This window comes from Bombina bombina, chromosome 6, assembly GCF_027579735.1.
Source record: "Bombina bombina isolate aBomBom1 chromosome 6, aBomBom1.pri, whole genome shotgun sequence".
NCBI lineage: Eukaryota > Metazoa > Chordata > Amphibia > Anura > Bombinatoridae > Bombina > Bombina bombina.
In genome coordinates, this window is record NC_069504.1 from 460,555,874 (window position 1) to 460,581,113 (window position 25,240).

The window sequence follows — 25,240 nt, forward strand, 5'->3', positions numbered from 1 at the left end:
TAAGAGCAATATTCAATGCTCTTCTGGCTTGGCCTCAGTTAGCAAAGCTGAGGTTCATCAGATTTCAGTCGGACAATATCACGACTGTGGCTTACATCAATCATCAAGGGGGAACCAGGAGTTCCCTAGCGATGTTGGAAGTCTCGAAGATAATTCGCTGGGCAGAGTCTCACTCTTGCCACCTGTCAGCGATTCACATCCCAGGCGTAGAGAACTGGGAGGCGGATTTCCTAAGTCGTCAGACTTTTCATCCGGGAGAGTGGGAACTTCACCCGGAGGTATTTGCTCAACTGATTCGTCGTTGGGGCAAACCGGACCTGGATCTCATGGCATCTCGCCAGAACGCGAAACTTCCTTGCTACGGATCCAGGTCCAGGGACCCAGGAGCGGTGCTGGTAGATGCATTAGCAGCCCCTTGGGTTTTCAACATAGCTTATGTGTTTCCACCGTTTCCGTTGCTACCTCGGCTGATTGCCAGGATCAAACAGGAGAGGGCATCGGTAATTCTGATAGCGCCTGCGTGGCCACGCAGGACCTGGTATGCAGACCTAGTGGACATGTCGTCCTGTCCACCATGGTCTCTTCCTCTGAGGCAGGACCTTCTAATTCAGGGTCCTTTCAACCATCCAAACCTAATTTCTCTGAGGCTGACTGCCTGGAAATTGAACGCTTGATTCTATCAAAGCATGGGTTTTCGGATTCGGTTATTGATACATTAATACAGGCTCGGAAACCTGTGACAAGAAAAATTTACCATAAGATATGGCGTAAATATTTATATTGGTGCGAATCCAAGAGTTACTCATGGAGTAAGGTTAGGATTCCTAGGATATTAGCTTTTCTACAAAAGGGTTTAGAAAAGGGTTTATCCGCTAGTTCGCTAAAGGGACAGATTTCAGCTCTGTCTATTCTTTTACACAAACGTCTGGCAGAGCATCCAGACGTCCAGGCCTTTTGTCAGGCTTTGGCTAGAATTAAACCTGTGTTTAAAGCTGTTGCTCCTCCGTGGAGCTTAAACTTGGTTCTTAAAGTTCTTCAGGGTGTTCCGTTTGAACTCCTTCATTCCATTGATATTAAACTTTTTATCTTGGAAAGTTTTGTTTTTGATGGCTATTTCCTCGGCTAGAAGAGTCTCTGAGTTATCTGCCTTACATTGTGGTTCTCCTTATCTGATCTTTCATTCAGACAAGGTAGTTCTGCGTACTAAACCTGGGTTTTTACCTAAGGTTGTTTCTAACAGGAATATCAATCAAGAAATTGTTGTTCCATCGTTATGTCCTAATCCTTCTTCAAAGAAGGAACGTCTTTTGCATAATCTAGACGTGGTCCGTGCTCTGAAGTTCTACTTACAGGCGACTAAAGATTTTAGACAAACTTCTTCTCTGTTTGTCGTTTACTCTGGACAGAGGAGGGGTCAAAAGGCTTCGGCTACCTCTCTCTCTTTTTGGCTTCGTAGCATAATACGTTTAGCCTACGAGACTGCTGGACAGCAGCCTCCTGATAGGATTACAGCTCATTCCACTAGAGCTGTGGCTTCCACCTGGGCCTTTAAGAATGAGGCCTCTGTTGAACAGATTTGCAAGGCTGCAACTTGGTCTTCACTTCATACTTTTTCCAAATTTTACAAATTTGACACTTTCGCTTCTTCGGAGGCTGGTTTTGGGAGAAAGGTTCTACAGGCAGTGGTTCCTTCTGTTTAATGTTCCTGCCTTGTCCCTCCCATCATCCGTGTACTTAGCTTTGGTATTGGTATCCCATAAGTAATGGATGACCTGTGGACTGAACACACTTAACAAGAGAAAGCATAATTTATGCTTACCTGATAAATTTATTTCTCTTGTAGTGTGTTCAGTCCACGGCCCGCACTGTCTTTTCAGGCAGGTTCTAAATTTTAAAATTATAACTCCAGTCACCACTGCACCTTATAGTTTCTCCTTTCTCGTCTTGTTTCGGTCGAATGACTGGATATGACATGTGAGGGGAGGAGCTATATAGCAGCTCTGCTTGGGTGATCCTGTTGGGAAGGAGAATATATCCCATAAGTAATGGATGACCCGTGGACTGAACACACTACAAGAGAAATACATTTATCAGGTAAGCATAAATTATGTTATTCTGGCACCATTTATACCCTGATATTTCTCCTACTGTTCCTTGTTCCCTCGGCAGAATGAGTGGGGGATGAGGGGAGTGGGGTCGGTATTTAAGCCTTTGGCTGGGGTGTCTTTGCCTGCTCCTGGTTGCTAGGTTCTGTTTTCCCACAAGTAATGAATGAAACCATGGACTCTCCTCCTAATGATGGAAATTATCACCTAAGCATAATTTATGTTTCTCCAACATAGGTGTGTCCGGTCCACGGCGTCATCCTTACTTGTGGGATATTCTCTTCCCCAACAGGAAATGGCAAAGAGCCCAGCAAAGCTGGTCACATGATCCCTCCTAGGCTCCGCCTACCCCAGTCATTCTCTTTGCCGTTGTACAGGCAACATCTCCACGGAGATGGCTTAGAGTTTTTTAGTGTTTAACTGTAGTTTTTCATTATTCAATCAAGAGTTTGTTATTTTCAAATAGTGCTGGTACGTACTATTTACTCAGAACAGAAAAGAGATGAAGAATTCTGTTTGTATGAGGAAAATGATTTTAGCAACCGTAACTAAAATCCATGGCTGTTCCACACAGGACTGTTGAGAGCATTAACTTCAGTGGGGGAACAGTTTGCAGTCCTTTGCTGCTTGAGGTATGACACAATCTAACAAGACGATGTAATGCTGGAAGCTGTCATTTCCCTATGGGATCCGGTAAGCCATGGTTTTATTACGATGTAAATAAGGGCTTCACAAGGGCTTATTTAGACTGTAGACATTTTTTTGGGCTAAATCGATTGATATTAACACTTATTTAGCCTTGAGGAATCATTTATTCTGGGTATTTTTGATATAATAATATCGCAGGCACTGTTTTAGACACCTTATTCTTTAGGGGCTTTCCCAAAGCATAGGCAGAGTCTCATTTCGCGCCGGTGTTGCGCACTTGTTTTTGAGAGGCATGGCATGCAGTCGCATGTGAGAGAGCTCTGATACTTATAAAAGACTTCTGAAGCATCATTTGGTATCGTATTCCCCTTGGTTTGGTTGGGTCTCAGCAAAGCAGATACCAGGGACTGTAAAGGGGTTAAAGCTTAAAACGGCTCCGGTCCGTTATTTTAAGGGTTAAAGCTTCCAAAATTGGTGTGCAATATTATCAAGGCTTTAAGACTCTGTGGTGAAAGTTTGGTGAATTTTGAACAATTCCTTCATGTTTTTTCGCAATTGCAGTAATAAAGTGTGTTCAGTTTAAAATTTAAAGTGACAGTAACGGTTTATTTCAAACGTTTTTGTACTTTCTTATCAAGTTTATGGCCTGTTTAACATGTCTGAACTACCAGATAGACTGTGTTCTGAATGTGGGGAAGCCAGAATTCCTATTCATTTAAATAAATGTGATTTATGTGATAATGACAATGATGCCCAAGATGATTCCTCAAGTGAGGGGAGTAAGCATGGTACTGCATCATTCCCTCCTCGTCTACACGAGTCTTGCCCACTCAGGAGGCCCCTAGTACATCTAGCGCGCCAATACTCCTTACTATGCAACAATTAACGGCTGTAATGGATAAATTCTGTCAAAAACATTTTAGCCAAAATGAACCCTTGTCAGCGTAAGCGTGGATGCTCTGTTTTAGTTACTGAAGAGCATGACGACGCTGATATTAATATCTCTGAAGGGCCCCCTAAACCCAATCTGAGGGAGCAGGAGGTTTTTTGTCTGAGGGAGAAATTTACTGATTTAGGAACATTTCTCAAGCAGGCTGAATCTGATGTGATTACTTTTAAATTGGAACATCTCCGCATTTTGCTTAAGGAGTATTATCCACTCTGGATGATTGTGAAAATTTGGTCATCCCAGAGAAACTATGTAAAATGGACAAGTTCCTAGAGGTGCCAGGGGCTCCCAGAAGCTTTTCCTATACCAAGCGGGTGGCGGACATTGTTAATAAAGAATGGGAAAGGCCCCCGTATTCCTTTCGTCCCTCCCCCATATTTTAAAAATTGTTTTCCTATGGTCGACCCCAGAAAGGACTTATGGCAGTCAGTCCCCAAGGTCGAGGGAGCGGTTTCTACTTTAAACAAACGCACCACTATTCCCATAGAGATAGTTGTGCTTTCAAAGATCCTATGGATAAAAAATTAGAAGGTTTGCTTAAAAAGATGTTTGTTCAGCATGGTTACCTTCTACAACACATTTCAAGCATTGTCCCTGTCACTACAGCCGCATATTTCTGGTTTGATGAACTGATTAAGGTGCTCGATAGTGACTCTCTCCTTATGAGGAGATTTATGGACAGAGTCAATGCTCTCAATTGGCTAATTCTTTCACTCTAGACGCCTCTTTGCAATTGGCTAAGTTAGCGGCTAAGAATTCTGGGTTGCCTATTGTGGCGCTGCAGAGCGCTTTGGTTGAAATCTTGGTCGGCTGATGCGTCTTCCAAGAACAAGCTACTAAACATTCCTTTCAAGGGGAAAACGCTGTTTGGTCCTGACTTGAAAGAGATTATCTCTGATATCACTGGGGGTAAGGGCCATGCCCTTCCTCAGGATCGGCCCTTTCAAGGCAAAAAATAGACCTAATTTTCGTCCCTTTCGTAAAAACGGACCAGCCCAAGGTGCTACGTCCTCTAAGCAAGAGGGTAATACTTCTCAGGCCAAGCCAGCTTGGAGACCAATGCAAGGCTGGAACAAGGAAAGCAGGCAAAGAAACCTGCCACTGCTACCAAGACAGCATGAAAATATCGGCCCCCGATCCGGGACCGGATCTGGTGGGGGCAGACTCTCTCTCTTCGCTCAGGCTTGGGCAAGAGATGTCTGGATCCTTGGGCGCTAGAAATAGTCTCCCAGGGTTATCTTCTGGAATTCAGGGACTTCCCCCAAGGGGAAGGTTCCACAGGTCTCAGTTGTCTTCAGACACACATAAAAAGACAGGCGTTCTTACATTGTGTAGAAGACCTGTTAAAAATGGGGTGATTCATCCTGTTCCATTGAGAGAACAAGGGATGGGGTTCTACTCCAATTCTGTCATAGTTCCCAAAAAAGAGGGAACATTCAGACCAATCCTAGATCTCAAGATCTTAAACAAATTTCTCAAGGTCCCATCTTTCAGATGGAAACCATTCGAACTATCCTTCCTTCCATCCAGGAAGGTCAATTCATGACCACGGTGGATTTAAAGGATGCGTATCTAACATATTCCTATCCACAAGGAACATCATCGGTTCCTAAGGTTTGCATTCCTGGACAAACATTACCAGTTCGTGGCGCTTCCTTTCGGATTAGCCACTGCTCCAAGGATTTTTCACAAAGGTACTAGGGTCCCTTCTAGCTGTGCTAAGACCAAGGGGCATTGCAGTAGTACCTTACCGTGACGACATTCTGATTCAAGCGGTCGTCCCCTCCCTCGAGCAAAGGCTCACACGGACATCGTCCTGGCCTTTCTCAGATCGCACGGCTGGAAAGTGAACGTGGAAAAGAGTTCTCTATCCCCGTCAACAAGGGTTCCCTTCTTGGGAACAATTATAGACTCCTCAGAAATGAGGATTTTTCTAACAGAGGCCAGAAAGACAAAGCTTCTGGACTCTTGTCGAATACTTCATTCCGTTCCTCTTCCTTCCGTAGCTCAGTGCATGGAAGTGATCGGGTTGATGGTAGCGGCAATGGACATAGTTCCTTTGCGCGCATTTCATCTATAGACCATTACAACTGTGCATGCTCAGTCAGTGGAATGGGGACTATACAGACTTGTCTCCAAAGATACAAGTAAATCAGAGGACCAGAGACTCACTCCGTTGGTGGCTGTCCCTGGACAACCTGTCACGAGGGATGACATTCCACAGACCAGAGTGGGTCATTGTCACGACCGACGCCAGTCTGATGGGCTGGGGCGCGGGTCTGGGGATCCCTGAAAGCTCAGGGTCTTGGTCTCGGGAAGAATCTCTTCTACCGATAAATATTCTGGAACTGAGAGCGATATTCAATGCTCTCAAGGCTTGGCCTCAGCTAGCGAGGACCAAGTTCATACGGTTTCCAATCAGACAACATGACGACTGTTGCTTACATCAACCATCAGGGGGGGAACAAGGAGTTCCCTAGCAATGGAGAAGTGACCAAGATTATTCTATGGGCGGAGTCCTCACTCCTGCCAACCTGTCTGCTATCCACATCCCGGGAGTGGAAAATTGGGAAGCGGATTTTCTGAGTCGTCAGAACATTTGCATCCGGGGGAGTGGGGAACCCATCCGGAAATCTTTGCCCAAGGTCACTCAAACTTTGGGGCATTCCAGACATGGATCTGATGGCCTCTCGTCAGAACTTCAAAGTTCCTTGCTACGGGTCCAGAACCAGGGATCCCAAGGCGCTCTAGTGGATGCACTAGTAGCACCTTGACCTTCAAACTAGCTTATGTGTTTCCCGCCGTTTCCTCGCATCCCCAGGCTGGTAGCCAGGATCAATCAGAGAGGGCGTCGGTGATCTTTGATAGCTCCTGCGTGGCCACGCAGGACTTGGTATGCAGATCTGGTGAATATGTCATCGCTCCACCTTGGAAGCTAACCTTTGAGACGAGACCTTCTTGTTCAGGGTCGTTCGAGACATCCGAATCTGGTTTCACTCAGCTGACTGCTTGGAGATTGAACGCTTGATTTTATCGAAGCGAGGTTTCTCAGATTCTGTTATCGATACTCTTGTTCAGGCCAGAAAGCCTGTAACTAGAAAGATTTACCACAAAATTTGGAAAAAAATATATCTGTTGGTGTGAATCTAAAGGATTCCCTTGGGGACAAGGTTAAGATTCCAAGGATTCTATCCTTCCTTCAAGAAGGATTGGAAAAAGGATTATCGCAAGTTCCCTGAAGGGACAGATTTCTGCCTTGTCGGTGTTACTTCACAAAAAACTGGCAGCTGTGCCAGATGTTCAAGCCTTTGTTCAGGCTCTGGTTAGAATCAAGCCTGTTACAAACCTTTGACTCCTCCTTGGAGTCTCAATTTAGTTCTTTCAGTTCTTCAGGGGGTTCCGTTTGAACCCTTACATTCCGTTGATATTAAAGTTATTATCTTGGAAAGTTTTGTTTTAGTTGCAATTTCTTCTGCTAGAAGAGTTTCAGAATTATCTGCTCTGCAGTGTTCTCCTCCTTATCTGGTGTTCCATGCAGATAAGGTGGTTTTTACGTACTAAACCTGGTTTTCTTCAAAAAGTTTTTCTAACAAAAACTTAACCAGGAGATTATCGTACCTTCTCTGTGTCCGAAACCAGTTCAAAAGAAGGAACGCTTGTTGCACAATTTGGATGTTGTTCGCCGCTCTAAAATTCTATTTAATGCTACAAAGGATTTTAGACAAACATCTTCCCTGTTTGTTGTTTATTCAGGTAAAAGGAGAGGTCAAAAAGCAACTTCTACCTCTCTCTCTTTTTGGATTAAAAGCATCATCAGATGCTTACGAGACTGCCGGACGGCAGCCTCCCGAAAGAATCACGGCTCATTCCGACTAGGGCTGTGGCTTCCACATGGGCCTTCAAGAACGAGGCTTCTGTTGATCAGATATGTAGGGCAGCGACTGGTCTTCACTGTCACACTTTTACCAAATTTTACAAGTTGATACTTTTGGCTTCTTCTGAGGCTATTTTTGGGAGAAAGGTTTGCAAGCCGTGGTGCCTTCCATTTAGGTGACCTGATTTGCTCCCTCCCTTCATCCGTGTCCTAAAGCTTTGGTATTGTTCCCACAAGTAAGGGATGACGCCGTGGACCGGACACACCTATGTTGGAGAAAAACAGAATTTATGTTTACCTGATAAATTTCTTTCTCCAACGGTGTGTCCGGTCCACGGCCCTCCCTGGTTTTTTAATCAGGTCTGATAATTTATTTTCTTAACTACAGTCACCACGGTACCATATGGTTTCTCCTATGCTATTATTCCTCCTTAACGTCGGTCGAATGACTGGGGGTAGGCGGAGCCTAGGTAGGGATCATGTGACCAGCTTTGCTGGGGCTCTTTGCCATTTCCTTTGGGGAAGAGAATATCCCACAAGTAAGGATGACGCCGTGGACCGGACACACCGTTGGAGAAAGAAATTTATCAGGTAAACATAAATTCTGTTTTTAAGGGATACGTCTGTAGGGGTTAAAGATAGATTCAATAAGATACTATATGTAACTTAGAGATGAGAACAGGGATGTTCTTCAGAGCTTATCTTCCAAAATAATTTGGAAGATAAGCTCTGAAGAACACCCCTGTTCTCATCACGTGTGGATTGCTTTAGTGCTTAACCCATTAGTCATGAATATGTCACTATGAGAATGTGAGAAACCATATTTTTAATCCCAGTTTTGAAAAATGAATGCCCACCCTGTACAGCAATCAGCAGCTAGCTCTCAATAATGCGTTGCTTCTTCTGAACCTACCTAGATATGCTTTTCAACAAAGGATAACCAAAGGACAAAGCAAATTAAATATTAGAAGTAAATTGGAAAGCTGAAATGCTGTCTGACTCATGAATTATTTTTTTGTGATTTCATGTCCCCTTAAATAGGCTGTAGGTTAACTAACTCTGACAGAAAGAGGAAGGGGTGTATGTAGAAAGTAGAAGGTGCCCTGACATTTTCTGGTATTGTGTGGAACTCTGCAAGAGACCATGTTATGCACTAGTCTTGACTGTCACTATAATGGGTGTAAGGGGGGAAAAGGTTGTATCTGTAGCATATCTTTAGTTTTGCTATAATGTATCATTCCTGTTTTGTAATGTTGTGTTTATCACAATATATGTTTTTCAAATTGTTTTTAATCTAACATACCTTTTTTTTTTTGTAGGGCCCACCTTAAAGTGGTACAGTATTTGGTAAAAAGAAGTAAATCAGTTTCCCTCTGATATTGAGTGCATAGATACATTGCAACCATCACTGATAAGGTGAGTGAGATTTTTTTGCATATTCTTATGCTTTTGATAAACCATTACATGTTTGTTTAGCTTGACTTATGAGAAATAATCTATGGTCTTATTAAAAAAAAAACTTGCTTTCCAGAAACTGAAAATCACTCCGTTTATCTCTAAGACATTTGTTTGGGACTATTTGACACGTTTGTACAGAATCATTATTTCCATCTTAATGGGAGGAGAGTCCACGGCTTCATTCATTACTTGTGGGAATTAAGAACCTGGCCACCAGGAGGAGGCAAAGACACCACAGCCAAAGGCTTAAATACCTCCACCGCTCCCCTCATCCCCCAGTCATTCTTTGCTTTTGTCACAGGAGGTTGGCAGAGAAGTGTCTGAAGATTCGGAGTAGTCTCTTATGGAGGGGTAGTATTCTTTGGAGTGGGACTGGAGGTGTTAAGTAGTCCTGTCAGCCTCTCAGTAACAGCCTGGGTGAAAGTTAGAGTCCGGAGATGCAGGGAGAGTCTTTCTGCGAACCATCCCGACTCAGATTAATAGCTCCTTAAGCAATCAGCGTTGACGAGTTTCGCTGCCTGCTTTCTGCACTCAAGTCCATGTCAGAAGCGATGCTACTATCCTGTCACACTTGAGAGGCCTTGTTCCTGTTCCACGGCATAGATTCTGGTAAGATTGTTTCATTTATACACATATGATAACTCAAGAAGACAGGGTCACAATGTGTCTCCTTTTATCTGTATAGAATCAAGGGTTAATATCCCCGGGAAGGGGGTTGTATGGACAGGGTGGGATTTATGCATAATATTCTTTATTGTGTTTGATGCTGCGACATGTGTGAGATAAGGCTCTTGCAATGTTGCCAACAGTCAGATTTTCTTGAGCGATATCGGCACAGCTTTTTTTTTTTTGGCTTTTTTCTCTATAGGGCAGGGGCAGTCCTGCATGGCACTCCATGTGACCAGTGTGGCCTCTTTAGCTTCCACTTCTTGTTTGGCAGTTGCAGGAGACAAAATGGTTTCTCTGTTGTTCGGGTCATAGGTGGTGAGTGCCCAGACCATTGGGATATAAAGGTGCCATTTATTTCTATCTAGTCCGTAAAAAGGTGCAAGCTTTTGGTTAAAGAGGGAGTACCCTCTAACATATCAAATACCTGTGTTTATTGTGAGGAGGAGGAGTACAACTGAGCCGTCCACCTCTGAGGGTTCTCCGTCCCGCGAGGTGCTTTACCTACATTCATCTCCGATTACACATGCAGCTCCCCAGGAAACTACTAATCCTCCTGCGTGTGGGGCTCTTTGGCCACCAGATTTCGCTGATCAGTTGCAAACGGCGGTCTCTGCAGTCTTCAATGCCTTACCACGCCCTGCTAAGCGCAAGTGAAAGGTGAAACATAGCTATCCGTCCCAGGGGTCATCTACTCCATTGGATGGCTCTGACAGATTGTCCGCTGATGAAGACTACTCCGACTTCTCAGAGGACGCTCTTTCTGGGTCGGAATCGGCGACATCTAGACCTCTGGCTGCGGAAGAACCAGACTTTAAGTTTAAAATGGAGCATTTGTGTTTCTTGCTGAAAGAGGTGCTTGCTACGTTAGAGGTTCGGGAAACAAGGCTTCCGATCCCTAAGCTAGATGGGGTCTATGAGGACAGGATGGTGCCTCAGACCTCCCCGGTTCCTGTTAAGATATTATTAAGAACGAATGGGAGGAACTTGGTTCGTCCTTTTCTCCCTCTACTTCTTTTAAAAAACTGTTCCCCGTTCCGGACTTTCAGCTTGAGCTGTGGGGGGCCATCCCTATGGTGGATGGAGCTACCTCCACGCTCGCTAAGCGTACAACTATCCCACTCGAGTATAGTTCGTCGTTCAAAGAGCCCATGGATAAAAAATTTGAATACATGTTGAGAAAAATGTTTCAACTCACAGGATTTGTATTTCAGCCGGCAGAGGCAGTCGCTGTGGTGGCTGGAGCTGCTACCTACTGGTGTGACGCTCAGCTATGGTCAAGGTGGAGACTCCCCTCGATGAGATACAGGAAAGAATTAAGGCCTGAAGGGTGGCTAATTTGTTTATCTGTGATGCAAATATGCAGATTTTTCTCCTGAATGCCAAGACATCAGGGTTCTCTATTCTAGCCCATAGGGCTTTATGGTTAAAGTCGTGGTCTGCTGACATGGCTTCCAAGTCTAGATTACTATCCCGTTTAAGGGGAAAGTTCTTTTTGGTCCGGGCCTGGACTATTATATCCACGGTCACGGGAGGCAAGGGTGCTTTCCTACCGCAGGATAAGAATAAGCCTAAGGGGTCTACTTTTCATCCCTTTCGTTCGGACAACCCGGAGCAGTCCAAGGGATCTTGGAAACCTTCTTAATCTTGGAACCAGGCAGAGCAAGAAGCCCACCGAGACAAAATCGGCATGAAGGGGTGGCCCCCGATCCGTCTCTGGATTGCGTAGGGGGCAGACTATCGCTTTTCTTGAAGGCTATGATGAGAGACGTTCAGGATCCTTGAGTTCTGGAGGTCTGGGGCAGATTACTTCTATCAAACCTTTCTTAAAGTCCAGACAAGAGAAACACCTTTCTAGAGTGCGTGAGGGATCTCTCCTCTTTCTGAGTAATTGTACCAGTACCTCTAGCGGAAAGAGGTTTGGGGTATTATTCAAACCTTTTCGTGGGCACATTTCGCCCGATTCTAGACCTAAAGTGCCTAAACAATTTTCTGTCAGTTCCATCGTTCAAGATGGAGACGATCAGGTCCATTCTGCCCCTAATTCAAGAGGGACAGTTCATGACTACAATATATTTGAAGGATGCTTGCTTTCACGTGCCAATCCATAAGGACCACTTCAGATTCCTAAGTTTTGCATTTCTAGACCAACACTTCCATTTTGTGGCCCTACCATTCGATCTGGCGACTGCCCCAAGAGTCTTTACGAAGGTTCTGGGGGCGCTGCTCGCGGTAGCAAGGGCCAGAAGTATTGCAGTGGCGCCTTATCTAGATGACATCCTGGTCGTTCGTCATGCAGTCTAGAAGAGGACCATTCAAGGGCTCTTCTTCTTCAATCCCATGGATGGAAGATAAACAAGGGAAATAGTTCCCTGGTTCCCAGCAACAGAGTGGAACTTCTGGGCACGATCATAGATTCCATATCCATGAAGATAGTCCTTACAGATCAGAGACATTGCAAGATTGCTTCCAGCTGTCTTGCCCTTCAGACCTTTAAGGCCATCTGTGGCCCGGTCTATGGAGGTGATTGGGCTTATGATATCCAGCATAGATGTCTTTCCATACGCCATGTTCCATCTCAGACCTCTTCAGTTGTGCATGTTGAGACAATGGAACGGTGATCACTCAGATCTATCTCAACAGATCTCCCTGGACAACCAAACGAGGGAATCTTAGTGGATCTGCCCGGGTCAACTGTCCCAGGGGACATCCTTCTTGACACCATCCTGGGAGATTGTGACCACGGACGCAAATCTGTCAGTATGGGGAGCTGTTTGGGGTGCCAGGAATGCACAAGGCACTTGGACTCGAGAGGAGTCGCTTCTCCCAATCAATATTTTGGTACTTCGAGCGATCTTCAACACTCTGAGGGCTTGGCCCCTCCTGGGGTCATGCCGATTCATCAGATTCCAATCAGACAACATTACCTCGTTGGCTTACATCAATCATCAGGGGGGAACGAGAAGCTCCCTAGCCATGAGGGAAGTTTCTCGGATTCTGGAATGGGCGGAGACCCACAACTGTTCGCTATCAGCGATTCACATTCCGGGTGTAGACAACTGGGAAGCGGATTTTCTCAGCAGACAAACGTTTCATCTGGGGGAATGGTCTCTCTATCCCGAGGTGTTTGCGGAGATCTGCAACAGATGGGGGACGCCGGAGATAGATCTCATGGTGTCCAGACTTGACTTCAAGCTACCCAGATACGGGTCGCGGTCCAGGGATCCCCAGTCAGAGCTGATAGATGCCTTAGCGGTACCTTGGGAGTTAAATCTAGTCTACATATTTCCAACGTTGCCACTTCTACCTCGAGTAGTGGCCCGCATCAAGCAGGAGCAAGCTTCGGCTATTCTGATTTCTCCGTCGTGGCCACGGAGGATGTGGTTTGCAGATCTGGTGGGGAATGTCATCATCTCCTCCATGGAGGTTTATTTTTTCGCAGAGATCTGCTGGTTCAGGCTCTTTTTCTATATCAAAATCTCGATTCTGTAGCTGATTGCATGGAGATTGAACGCTTAGTCCTAACCAAGAGAGGATTTCTGAGAGTGTGATTGATACTCTCATTCAAGCCAGGAAACCGGTCACTTCGTCGCATCTATCATAAGGTGTGGAGGACCTCCTTGTCCGGTGTGAGGAACGTGTTATCCCTGGCATAGGGTTAGGGTTATCCAGGATTCTGTCCTTCCTCCAGGATGGGTTGGAGAATGGACTTTGCCGCCAGTTCCTTAAAAGGACAGATTTCGGCTTTATCGGTACTGTTACACAAGAAACTTCCGGAGCTTCCTGATATTCAGTCCTTTCTTCAGGCTCTGTCTAGGATCTAGGATCAGGCTCTGTCTTTAGAAATTCCACTCCCCCTTGGAGCTTAAACTTGTACTTAAGATTTTGCAGAAGGCTCTGTTTGAGCCTATGCATCACTTGACATTAAAACTCTTTCTTGGAATGTTCTATTCCTACTGGCTATTGCATCGGCACGCAGAGTCTGAGTTGGTGGCCTTGCAATGTGAGCCTCCTTATCTGTTTTTTCATGCCAATAAGGCTGTTCTTCGCACTGGGTTGGGATTTCTTCCCAAGGTTGTGTCGAATTGTAACTTCAATCAGGAGATAACTTCAATCAGAGATAGTGGTTCCTTCCTTTGTCCTAACCCTTCTTCTTCAAAGGAAAGGTTGCTTCATAATTTGGATGTGGTTCGAGCCTTGAAGTTCTATCTTCAGGCCACGAAAAGAATTCAGACAGACTTCATCTTTATTTGTTGTGTATTCGGGGAAGCGCAGGGGGGCAGAAGGCCTCTTCCACTTCCCTTTCTTTTTGGTTGAGGAGCTTTATTTGTTTGGCCTATGAGACAGCGGGACATAAGCCTCCTCAGAGGATTACGGCTCACTCAAATAGGGCTGTGGCCTCTTTATGGCCTTTAAGAATGAGGCCTCTATGGAGCAGATTTGTAAGGCGGCTACTTGGTCCTCCTTACATACTTTTACAAAGTTTTACAAATGTGATGTTTTTGCTTCGGCGGAAGCAGCTTTTGGGAGAGAGGTTTTGCAGGCTGTGGTGCCCTCAGATTGGGGTACTCCTTCTTTGTCCTATTTTTTTCATTCAGTGTCCTCTAGAGCTTGGGCATTTGTTTTCCACAAGTTATGAATGAAGCAGTGGACTCTTCTACCATTAAAGGGACCCTAAACACCTTCTGGTTTCTCATATTACGTTTTTTTTTTTTTTTTTTTTAAATAAAATGGTTACTGATGTCGTGTCACATGATGTGCGCACCCATTTCCACTACCCCAAATACGAAGAGAGCAGTCTCCACTGAATCTATAAGGCTCGTACTTAGCAACCTTGTGAACAAGCTTCATATATTCATTGGAGCCGATGTTACTGAATGACAGTTGTGTGAGAGGACCAGCTTGTCAGAATTTACGTTTCTCTGAAGATTTTTTTGACCTAATAGCTGTAAGAATCTAGGGAGAAAAGGGTAATTTGCAGTCTCTGTCTGGTCGTCATTATCCCTGTTGTGCACGGAACAGAAGACTACATTCTTTGGCTGACCTCTCCCTACGCCTAACAAGACAAACAAAGCTTTCCCTACAGTATCTGCTTTTATCTTCCTAATGCCTGCTCCCTATCACATGCGGAGCACAGAGAGTGTGAGCTGCCGGGCAGAGCCGCAAATCAAAGCCTAGGTATGGAGCAGATTTGCATAGGGTCCGATCAGCAGAGACTCTGACAGGCATAGGAAAGCTAAATAATTTATGGCTTGAACGGGAGCTTGGAGAGAAAGGTGAGGGGTAAGAAGGGCGACACAGCTTATTGTTTCGGACAGCAGACCTGATTATGACACAGTAGCTGCCTCGCTGGGCTGTAACAGTGTGTTGGGAGACAGATCCCTACCCATCCCTCTTTCCCTTGCACCACAAGAATGAATTTTCCCTTCTCACCAGAGGGAAAAAATATTTTAAATGTGCACATAGGAATGAATAAATAGCGTACATAAATTAAACTTTAAATAATAATTGTAATTGTATTGGCTATATAGCAATCAATAGCTGATGCCACTTCAAAATCTATTATTGTGTAAAAAAAAAAAAAAAAGCTAAAGATAATCCCTGCATACGTTATAGCAGCAGTAGTTTTTTACTTATGCTGTGAGCGCAATGTCTACATGCGTGCACGCTCACAGCAATAAGCACAGACATCCACCATGTCTGCACAGATTCAGCAGGGAGCCGGAATAAAGCACACGTAAATGTTAAAAAATAAATAAAAAATACCTATAATAAAAAAGATGCGATTTGCATTTTAAAAACTAAAACGGCATTATGACAAAAAAACAAACAAAAAACCCTAATGACAAGTCTTTAATGTCCCTTTAAGATGGAAAACATAAATTATGCTTACCTGATAATTTAATTTCCATCTGTTGGGAAGAGAGTCCATGGCTCCTGCCTGTTTCTCCGTTAGCGGACCTAAATTTATTTTTGTTCTAATGGCACCATTTATACCCTGATATTTCTCCTACTGTTCCTTGTTCCCTCGGCAGAAGGACTGGGGGATGAGGGGAGTGGGGGAGGTATTTAAGCCTTTGGCTGTGGTTTCTCTGTCTCCTCCTGGTGGCCAGGTTTTTAATTTCCACAAGTAATGAATGAAACCGTGAACTCTCCTCCCACAGATGGGAATGAAATTATCAGGTAAGCATAATTTATGTTTTCCACAATGCTTTTGGGGCATCAAATAGAGTGTATAGAGATGTCACAATGTGTTTCACCCTTTTAACCCAGAGGCAGAACTTTTTCTTTTTTTTTCTCGCTTTCTGGGATGAGATTTTATTAGTGAAAAAAATTTCTGCAGGTCATTTTTAAATAAAATTTAATTTTAAATTAGGCAGTTGCACTAAAACACCTGTTCAATTGCAATGTGTTGGTTTGCAAAATAGTGCAGCAAATTAGCTGCATGCAAGAAAAGAAATTGTAAAATTTCTCTTGAATAAATTTGTTTCCTTTTCTTTTGGTCTAACATTGAAAAAAGTTAAAAAAGGTGCATTGCTCATAAGAACATCTTACGTTAAAAAAAATCAGTTTTGCAGACTGGAAAGGCTAGGGGACGGTTTGAAAAAAATCCCTGAGATCCAGTCAACGATCAACACACTGCTGCTTTGCAGCACTAATGCATATTTTACAGTTCACTTCAAACAGCACTTTGCTCTGGATGCACTGTGTGGAAAACTTCCACAATGCAGCCAGAAAATAGCTCTGTTTGAAGCGAACTGTCAAATGTGGAACAACGCAGCAAAGTTAAAGCGCTAACGTGTCATTCTTTCTGCAGACATGCTGAATTTTCTGCGAGGACATCTCAGATTACAGCATGTTCTGCCTTTTGGCCTTTTAAATGTCCCCAAAGATATTCTATTGGTTTATAGTTTGGGTATTGTGGAGGGAAAGTCTGTAGTTGGCTCTCATTGATCTTCCTTGGGCTTAATAGACACCTGAAACAGCTTCATGTAGAATAAAGTGGTACTTCTCTTTCAACGTGTAGTTGATCTTATGAAAAACACCAACTCCAGAATAGGCAAAGAATACCCGCACCATTATATTTCCTGCATCGTATTTAATTGTCGGACTTTCACACTGTGGTAGTGATAGCCTTTCATGCTGCTGCATCCTCAAAATGCATTTTGTCGTTGCAACCAAACATTGTCGCCTTTTCATTTGTCAGTAAACAAAACTTTTGTCCTATCTTATATTTTAAGACTGAGTACAAGTACTGATACTTTTTCTTTCTAATGACATGAGTCCACGAATCATCATTAATTACTGTTGGGAATATCACTCCTGCCCAGCAGAAGGCGGCAAAAAGCACCACAGCAAAACTGTTAAATATCACCTCCCTTCCATCCCACCCCAGTCATTCTCTTTGCCTACGTTAGAGCAAGGAAGTGGTAAAGCTAGGTGTTAGTAAAAGATTCTTCAAGCAAGATTTTATTATTTTTTTAAGTAGTGCAAGATTGTGCTGCTTTGTTCTAGGGTGTAGCCATAGTCCATATCAGTCTCTTCAGTAGAGCAGTGGTGTCTTTAGAGCAATGGGAACTTGTGGGACATAATTCTCACTGCGCCTCCCATGTAGTTAATGCTGCCCTAATTCTGAAAGCCTGAGTAAGATAACTCAGTCTTTATCTCCTTTTTCCACAGGTCCATGTGAGGGAGAAGACCTCTCAAACCTAGTGAGCTGCCATGCTGCCTCGCAGATTTATGAGGTAAGTGCTGACTTTATTTTTCTGGGTTCAACAGGAAAAAGTGGGCACTTTATTCAATGAGAGACACAGTTTTTCTCCTATATGTTAAGGGGAACATATACTGGCAGTATGTTAATGCAGACACTGGGGCTGAGGATTGTTAAAAAATTATGTGGTTTCATTTCTCCTTGAATCTATAATATGCCGACCGGGAGATTCATTTTTCAGACGCCCACGATGGGTGGGGCTAACTGAGGCGGCGGTTTACTGGTGCGCGCCATTTTCCCCTGCATTCACTGTGACCGGATAACAATCTCACTGGAAAGCGCATAATAAAGTTTAAATCTGCGCTTTTTAGTTACTTACTGCAGAATATAAAAAAGGTTACATTTTAAAATTTAAAGTGACAGTAATGTTTTTTTGTGTTTAAATTTTTATTAAAATTTAAGTATTTTTTTGTGGTAAATTGTTCCATTGTGAGTCAGAATGGACCAAGATGCCTTGCAAAAGGCTTGTTTTGATGCTAATGTGGAACCACCTATCCCTTCTGTTCCTTATGTTTTGAGAGAACTTTAAATTAAGGGGATAGATTTTTTTCTGAGCCAACATTGTCTAAGGCAGATACTGTTTAGGTGCCTAATGACAATGTTCACTATATACCGCAGCTTTCTCCTCAAGTGTCCAAAAATGTTATCACCCACTCATACAGTGCCCTGCGCTTCCTCTGTAACTCCACCTGGAGTCACGTTGCAAGACATCGCTTCCCTCATGCCCTCTGCAGTCTCTGATGCGTTTTCTGCTTTTCCCATGCTGCAGGGAAAGTGCAAGAGGAAAGGTAAAGTTTCAGTAAGTGAGGTTGCTAACGCTGTTGTTGCTATTTTGAATGCCCCCTCCTAGAAGCCTGAGGAGGAGGATACTTCGGTAGCATCTGAAGGTGAAATCGTAGACTCGGACAGTGCAATTCGTCCTACTGATTTTGAAGTTGTATCCTTCAGGTTTCAGCTAGAACACCTCCGTTTGTTACTCAAGGAGGTTTTAGCTACTCTAGATGACAGCGACACCATGGTGGTTGTCAATCCTAAAAGGTCCAGTAAGCTACATAAGTATTTTGATTGAGATTATTGCTAAGGAATGGGAGAGACTGGGTATCCCTTTTTCTCCATCCCCTGTATTTAAAAAGTTTTGTGTAGAAGATTCTATCAAGGAATCTTGGCAGACGGTATCCAAGGTGGAATTTCCACGCTAGCCAAGAGAACTACTATTCCTATAGAGGATAGTTGCTTCTTTAAGGATCCTATGGATAAGAAGTTACAGGATATGTACACCAGGGTTTACAGTGACAACCGCGGTTTGTATGGCTATTGTCCCTAGTGCGGTAGCATACTGTTTGATGCATTTTCTGAATCTATTCAAAACAGACTCTTCCAAGCACTCACATGTGGGTGTTAATATACCCGCCTGAAAAGTTAATGTATATTTATTTATTGTATTTGTGACAAACATTTTTCCTCTCTTTTTGTTGTAACATTCGAAAAAACCTCAATAAAAAAATTATTTAAAAAAAAAAGACTCTTCCCTTGAAGAAATCCAGGTTAGGATAAAGGCCCTTAAGTTGTCCAACTCCTTTACCACGGATGCTTCCCTTCAGGTTATTAAGCTGGGAGCTAAAATTTCATTTTTTTGCAATAGTGGCCCACAGATCTTGGACTGCGGATGAGTCATCTAAGTCTAAACTTTTGGCGATTCCTTACAAAGGAAAGACTTTGTTTGGGCCGGGATTGACGGAAATAATTGCTGACATCACGGGAGGAAAGGGACTTTTCCTCCTTCAGGATAAGATAAATAAGCAATAGGAATGTCAGAGTAATTTTCGTTTCTTTCAAAATTTCAATGGAAATCCTTTCACTTCCTACTACAAGCAGGAGCAGTCCAAGCCTTCCTGGAGTCCCAATCAGTCTTGGAACATGGTAAAACAATCCAAAGAGCCTGCTATTGCATCAAAAGCAGCATGAGGGGTCTGCCCCCGATCCAGAACTGGATCTTGTGGGGGGGCAGACTTTAATTTTTCGTTCAGGCTTGGGTACGAGATGTTCAGGATCCCTGGGCGGTGTAAATCGTGTCCCAGGGATACAAACTAGAGTCAAGACCTTTCCTCCCAGGGGCAGTTTTCTGCTTTCAAATTTATCTGTAGACCAGACACAGAGGCGTTCTTACACTGTGTTCGGGACCTCTCCGACTTGGGAGTGATGGTTCCTGTTACAATGCAGGAGCGAGGTCTGGGGTTCTATTCCAGTGTATGGAGGTAAACGGGCTGATGGTAGCGGCAATAGACGACATGCCATTCATCAGTTTCCATCTCAGACCTCTGCAGTTAAGGCGCAGGCAGTGGAACGAAGATTATGCGGATCTGTCTCCACGATTACTGCTGGAGCAGGAGGCAAGGATTCTCTATTTTTTAGTGGTTGTCTCTGGATCATCTTTCCCAGGAAACCTGCTTTCACAGAACCTCTTGGGTGATTGTGAAAACAGATGCCAGCCTTCTGGGAGGCTCTCTAAAGGCTCAGAGAACAGGGACTCGGTCGGAGTGTGTTCTTCCCATAAACATTCTGGAACTAAGAGCAATCTTCAATGCTCTCCTGGCCTGGTCTCAGTTAACTTCGGCCCGGTTGTTCAGGTTCCAGTCAGACAATTTTAGCTTCAGTGGTTTTCATCAACCATCAGAGAGGAGCTAGGAGTTCCTTGGACGCTCTAGCTGTACCTTGGAATTTCAGTCTCGCATACCTATTGTCTCTGTTAGAAAGATTTACTATAAAATATCTATATCGGTGTGAATCCAAAGGCTACTCTTGGAGTAGAGTTGGGATTCCTAGAATTCTGTTTTTTCTCCGAGAAGGTTTGGAGAAGGGTTTATTGGCAAGTTCCCTAAAGTGTCAAATATCTGCCTTCTCTATTTTGTTACTTAAGCCTCTGGGGATATCCCAGACGTGCAATCTTTTTGTCAGGCCTTGGTCAGGCTCAGACCTGTGTTCAAGCCAGTTATGCCTTCCTGGAGTCTTATTTTAGTTCTTAAGGTTCTTTTATGGGGCTCCGTTGGAGCCTAGGCATTCCTTAGATATTATGTTATCTTGGGAAGTTTTGTTTCTTGTTGCTATTCTTCTGCTCGTAGAGTGTCAGAGCTCTCGGCATTACAGTATGAGTTCCCTTACCTTATTTTCTTCTGTTAAGTGTGATCAGTCCACGGGTCATCATTACTTCTGGGATATTACTCCTCCCCAACAGGAAGTGCAAGAGGATTCACCCAGCAGAGCTGCATATAGCTCCTCCCCTCTACGTCACTCCCAGTCATTCTCTTGCACCCAACGACTAGATAGGATGTGTGAGAGGACTATGGTGATTATACTTAGTTTTATATCTTCAATCAAAAGTTTGTTATTTTAAAATAGCACCGGAGTGTGTTATTATCTCTCTGGCAGAGTTTGAAGAAGAATCTACCAGAGTTTTTGTTATGATTTTAGCCGGAGTAGTTAAGATCATATTGCTGTTTCTCGGCCATCTGAGGAGAGGTAAACTTCAGATCAGGGGACAGCGAGCAGATGAATCTGCATAGAGGTATGTAGCAGTTTTTATTTTCTGACTCCAAACAGACTGGATTCAGATATTTCAAATTTTAAATTTAAACTGGAAAACCTCCGTGTATTACTAGGGGAGGTGTTAGCGGCTCTGAATGATTGTAACACAGTTGCAATACCAGAGAAGATGTGTAGGTTGGATAAATATTTTGCGGTACCGACGAGTACTGAGGTTTTTCCTATACCGAAGAGACTTACTGAAATTGTTACTAAGGAGTGGGATAGACCCGGTGTGCCGTTCTCACCCCCTCCGATATTTAGAAAAATGTTTCCAATAGACGCCACCACAAGGGACTTATGGCAAACGGTCCCTAAGGTGGAGGGAGCAGTTTCTACCTTAGCTAAGCGTACCACTATCCCGGTGGAGGATAGCTGTGCTTTTTCAGATCCAATGGATAAAAAATTAGAGGGTTACCTTAAGAAAATGTTTGTTCAACAAGGTTTTATATTGCAACCCCTTGCATGCATTGCGCCGATCACGGCTGCAGCGGCATTCTGGATTGAGTCTCTGGAAGAGAACATTGGTTCAGCTACTCTGGACGACATTACGGACAGGCTTAGAGTCCTTAAACTAGCTAATTCATTCATTTCGGAGGCCGTAGTACATCTTACTAAACTTACGGCGAAGAATTCAGGATTCGCCATTCAGGCACGCAGGGCGCTGTGGCTAAAATCCTGGTCAGCTGATGTTACTTCTAAGTCTAAATTGCTTAATATACCTTTCAAAGGGCAGACCTTATTCGGGCCCGGGTTGAAAGAGATTATCGCTGACATTACAGGAGGTAAAGGCCATGCCCTGCCTCAGGACAAAGCCAAAGCCAAGACTAGACAGTCTAATTTTCGTTCCTTTCGTAATTTCAAAGCAGGAGCAGCATCAACTTCCTCTGCACCAAAACAGGAAGGAGCTGTTGCTCGCTACAGACAAGGCTGGAAACCTAACCAGTCCTGGAACAAGGGCAAGCAGACTAGGAAACCTGCTGCTGCCCCTAAAACAGCATGAATTGAGGGCCCCCGATCCGGGATCGGATCTAGTGGGGGGCAGACTTTCTCTCTTCGCCCAGGCTTGGGCAAGAGATGTTCAGGATCCCTGGGCGCTAGAGATAATATCTCAGGGATACCTTCTGGACTTCAAATACTCTCCTCCAAGAGAGAGATTTCATCTGTCAAGATTGTCAACAATCCAGACAAAGAAAGAGGCGTTTCTACGCTGCGTACAAGAGCTCTTGTTAATGGGAGTAATCCATCCAGTTCCACGATCGGAACAGGGACAGGGGTTTTACTCAAATCTGTTTGTGGTTCCCAAAAAAGAGGGAACTTTCAGACCAATCCTGGACTTAAAGATCCTAAACAAATTCCTAAGAGTTCCATCGTTCAAGATGGAGACTATTCGGACAATTTTACCTATGATCCAAGAGGGTCAGTACATGACCACTGTAGATTTAAAAGATGCTTACCTTCACATACCGATTCACAAAGATCATTATCGGTACCTAAGGTTTGCCTTCCTAGACAGGCATTACCAGTTTGTGGCTCTTCCATTCGGATTGGCTACAGCTCCAAGAATCTTCACAAAGGTTCTGGGTGCTCTTCTGGCGGTACTAAGACCGCGGGGAATCTCGGTAGCTCCATACCTAGACGACATTCTGATACAAGCTTCAAGCTTTCAAACTGCCAAGTCTCATACAGAGTTAGTGCTGGCTTTTCTAAGGTCACATGGATGGAAGGTGAACGAAAAGAAAAGTTCACTTCGTTCCACTCACAAGAGTTCCCTTCCTGGGGACTCTTATAGATTCTGTAGAAATGAAGATTTACCTGACAGAGGACAGGCTAACAAGACTTCAAAGTGCTTGCCGCACCCTTCATTCCATTCAACACCCGTCAGTGGCTCAATGCATGGAGGTAATCGGCTTAATGGTAGCGGCAATGGACATAGTACCCTTTGCACGCTTACACCTCAGACCACTGCAACTGTGCATGCTAAGTCAGTGGAATGGGGGATTACTCAGACTTATCCCCTTCTCTGAATCTGGATCAAGAGACCAGAAATTCTCTTCTATGGTGGCTTTCTCGGCCACATCTGTCCAGGGGGTGCCATTCAGCAGACCAGACTGGACAATTGTAACAACAGACGCCAGCCTTCTAGGTTGGGGTGCCGTCTGGAATTCTCTGAAGGCTCAGGGACAATGGAGTCAGGAGGAGAGTCTCCTGCCAATAAACATTCTGGAATTGAGAGCAGTTCTCAAATGCCCTCCTGGCTTGGCCCCAGTTGACAACTCGGGGGTTCATCAGGTTTCAGTCGGACAACATCACGACTGTAGCTTACATCAACCATCAGGGAGGGACAAGAAGCTCCCTAGCTATGATGGAAGTATCAAAGATAATTCGCTGGGCAGAGTCTCACTCTTGCCACCTGTCAGCAATCCACATCCCGGGAGTGGAGAACTGGGAGGCGGATTTCTTAAGTCGTCAGACTTTTCATCCGGGGGAGTGGGAACTTCATCCGGAGGTCTTTGCCCAAATACTTCGACGTTGGGGCAAACCAGAGATAGATCTCATGGCGTCTCGACAGAACGCCAAGCTTCCTCGTTACGGGTCCAGATCCAGGGATCCAGGAGCAGTCCTGATAGATGCTCTGACAGCACCTTGGGACTTCAGGATGGCTTACGTGTTTCCACCCTTCCCGTTGCTTCCTCGATTGATTGCCAGAATCAAACAAGAGAGAGCATCAGTGATTCTAATAGCACCTGCGTGGCCACGCAGGACTTGGTATGCAGACCTGGTGGACTTGTCATCCTGTCCACCTTGGTCTCTACCTCTGAAACAGGACCTTCTGATACAGGGTCCCTTCAAACATCAAAATCTAACTTCTCTGAAGCTGACTGCTTGGAAATTGAACGCTTGATTTTATCAAGACGTGGGTTTTCTGAGTCAGTTATTGATACCTTAATACAGGCTAGGAAACCTGTTACCAGAAAGATTTACCATAAGATATGGCGTAAATACCTATATTGGTGTGAATCCAAAGGTTACTCTTGGAGTAAGGTTAGGATTCCTAGGATATTGTCTTTTCTACAAGAAGGTTTTAGAAAAGGGTTTATCTGCTAGTTCATTAAAGGGACAGATCTCAGCTCTGTCCATTCTGTTACACAAACGTCTGTCAGAAGTTCCTGACGTCCAGGGCTTTTTGTCAGGCTTTGGCCAGGATTAAGCCTGTGTTTAAAACTGTTGCTCCACCATGGAGTTTAAACCTTGTTCTTAATGTTTTACAGGGCGTTCCGTTTGAACCCCTTCATTCCATTGATATAAAGTTGTTATCTTGGAAAGTTCTATTTTTAAATGGCTATTTCCTCGGCTCGAAGAGTCCTCTGAATTATCAGCCTTACATTGTGATTCTCCTTATTTGATTTTTCATTCGGATAAGGTAGTCCTGCGTACTAAACCTGGGTTCTTACCTAAGGTAGTTACTAACAGGAATATCAATCAAGAGATTGTTGTTCCTTCTTTATGCCCAAATCCTTCTTCAAAGAAGGAACGTCTACTGCACAACCTGGATGTAGTCCGTGCTCTAAAATTTTACTTACAGGCAACTAAGGAATTTCGACAAACGTCTTCTCTGTTTGTCATTTACTCTGGGCAGAGGAGAGGTCAAAAAGCTTCCGCTACCTCTCTTTCTTTTTGGCTTCGTAGCATAATTCGTTTAGCTTATGAGACTGCTGGACAGCAGCCTCCTGAAAGAATTACAGCTCATTCTACTAGAGCTGTGGCTTCCACTTGGGCCTTCAAGAATGAGGCCTCTGTTGAACAGATTTGCAAGGCTGCAACTTGGTCTTCGCTTCATACTTTTTCCAAATTTTACAAATTTGACACTTTTGCTTCATCGGAGGCTATTTTTGGGAGAAAGGTTCTTCAGGCAGTGGTTCCTTCTGTATAAAGGGCCTGCCTATCCCTCCCGTCATCCGTGTACTTTTGCTTTGGTATTGGTATCCCAGAAGTAATGATGACCCGTGGACTGATCACACTTAACAGAAGAAAACATAATTTATGCTTACCTGATAAATTCCTTTCTCCTGTAGTGTGATCAGTCCACGGCCCGCCCTGTTTTTAAGGCAGGTAAATATTTTTTAATTTATACTCCAGTCACCACTTCACCCTTGGCTTTTCCTTTCTCGTTGGTCCTTGGTCGAATG

At 44.1% G+C, this 25,240-nt stretch overlaps 1 protein-coding gene across 1 annotated transcript in view; it reads left to right on the plus strand.

Annotated features, from left to right (window-relative positions):
- ANKHD1 (ankyrin repeat and KH domain containing 1) overlaps positions 1-25,240 on the plus strand; it is a gene marked incomplete in the record, with an annotated part of 1,187,903 nt that overhangs the window by 865,895 nt on the left and 296,768 nt on the right. Inside the window, 3 exon segments of the mRNA XM_053717232.1 lie at positions 8,896-8,926; positions 8,928-8,961; positions 8,964-8,992. Coding sequence (XP_053573207.1) covers positions 8,896-8,926; positions 8,928-8,961; positions 8,964-8,992 — 94 coding nt within the window.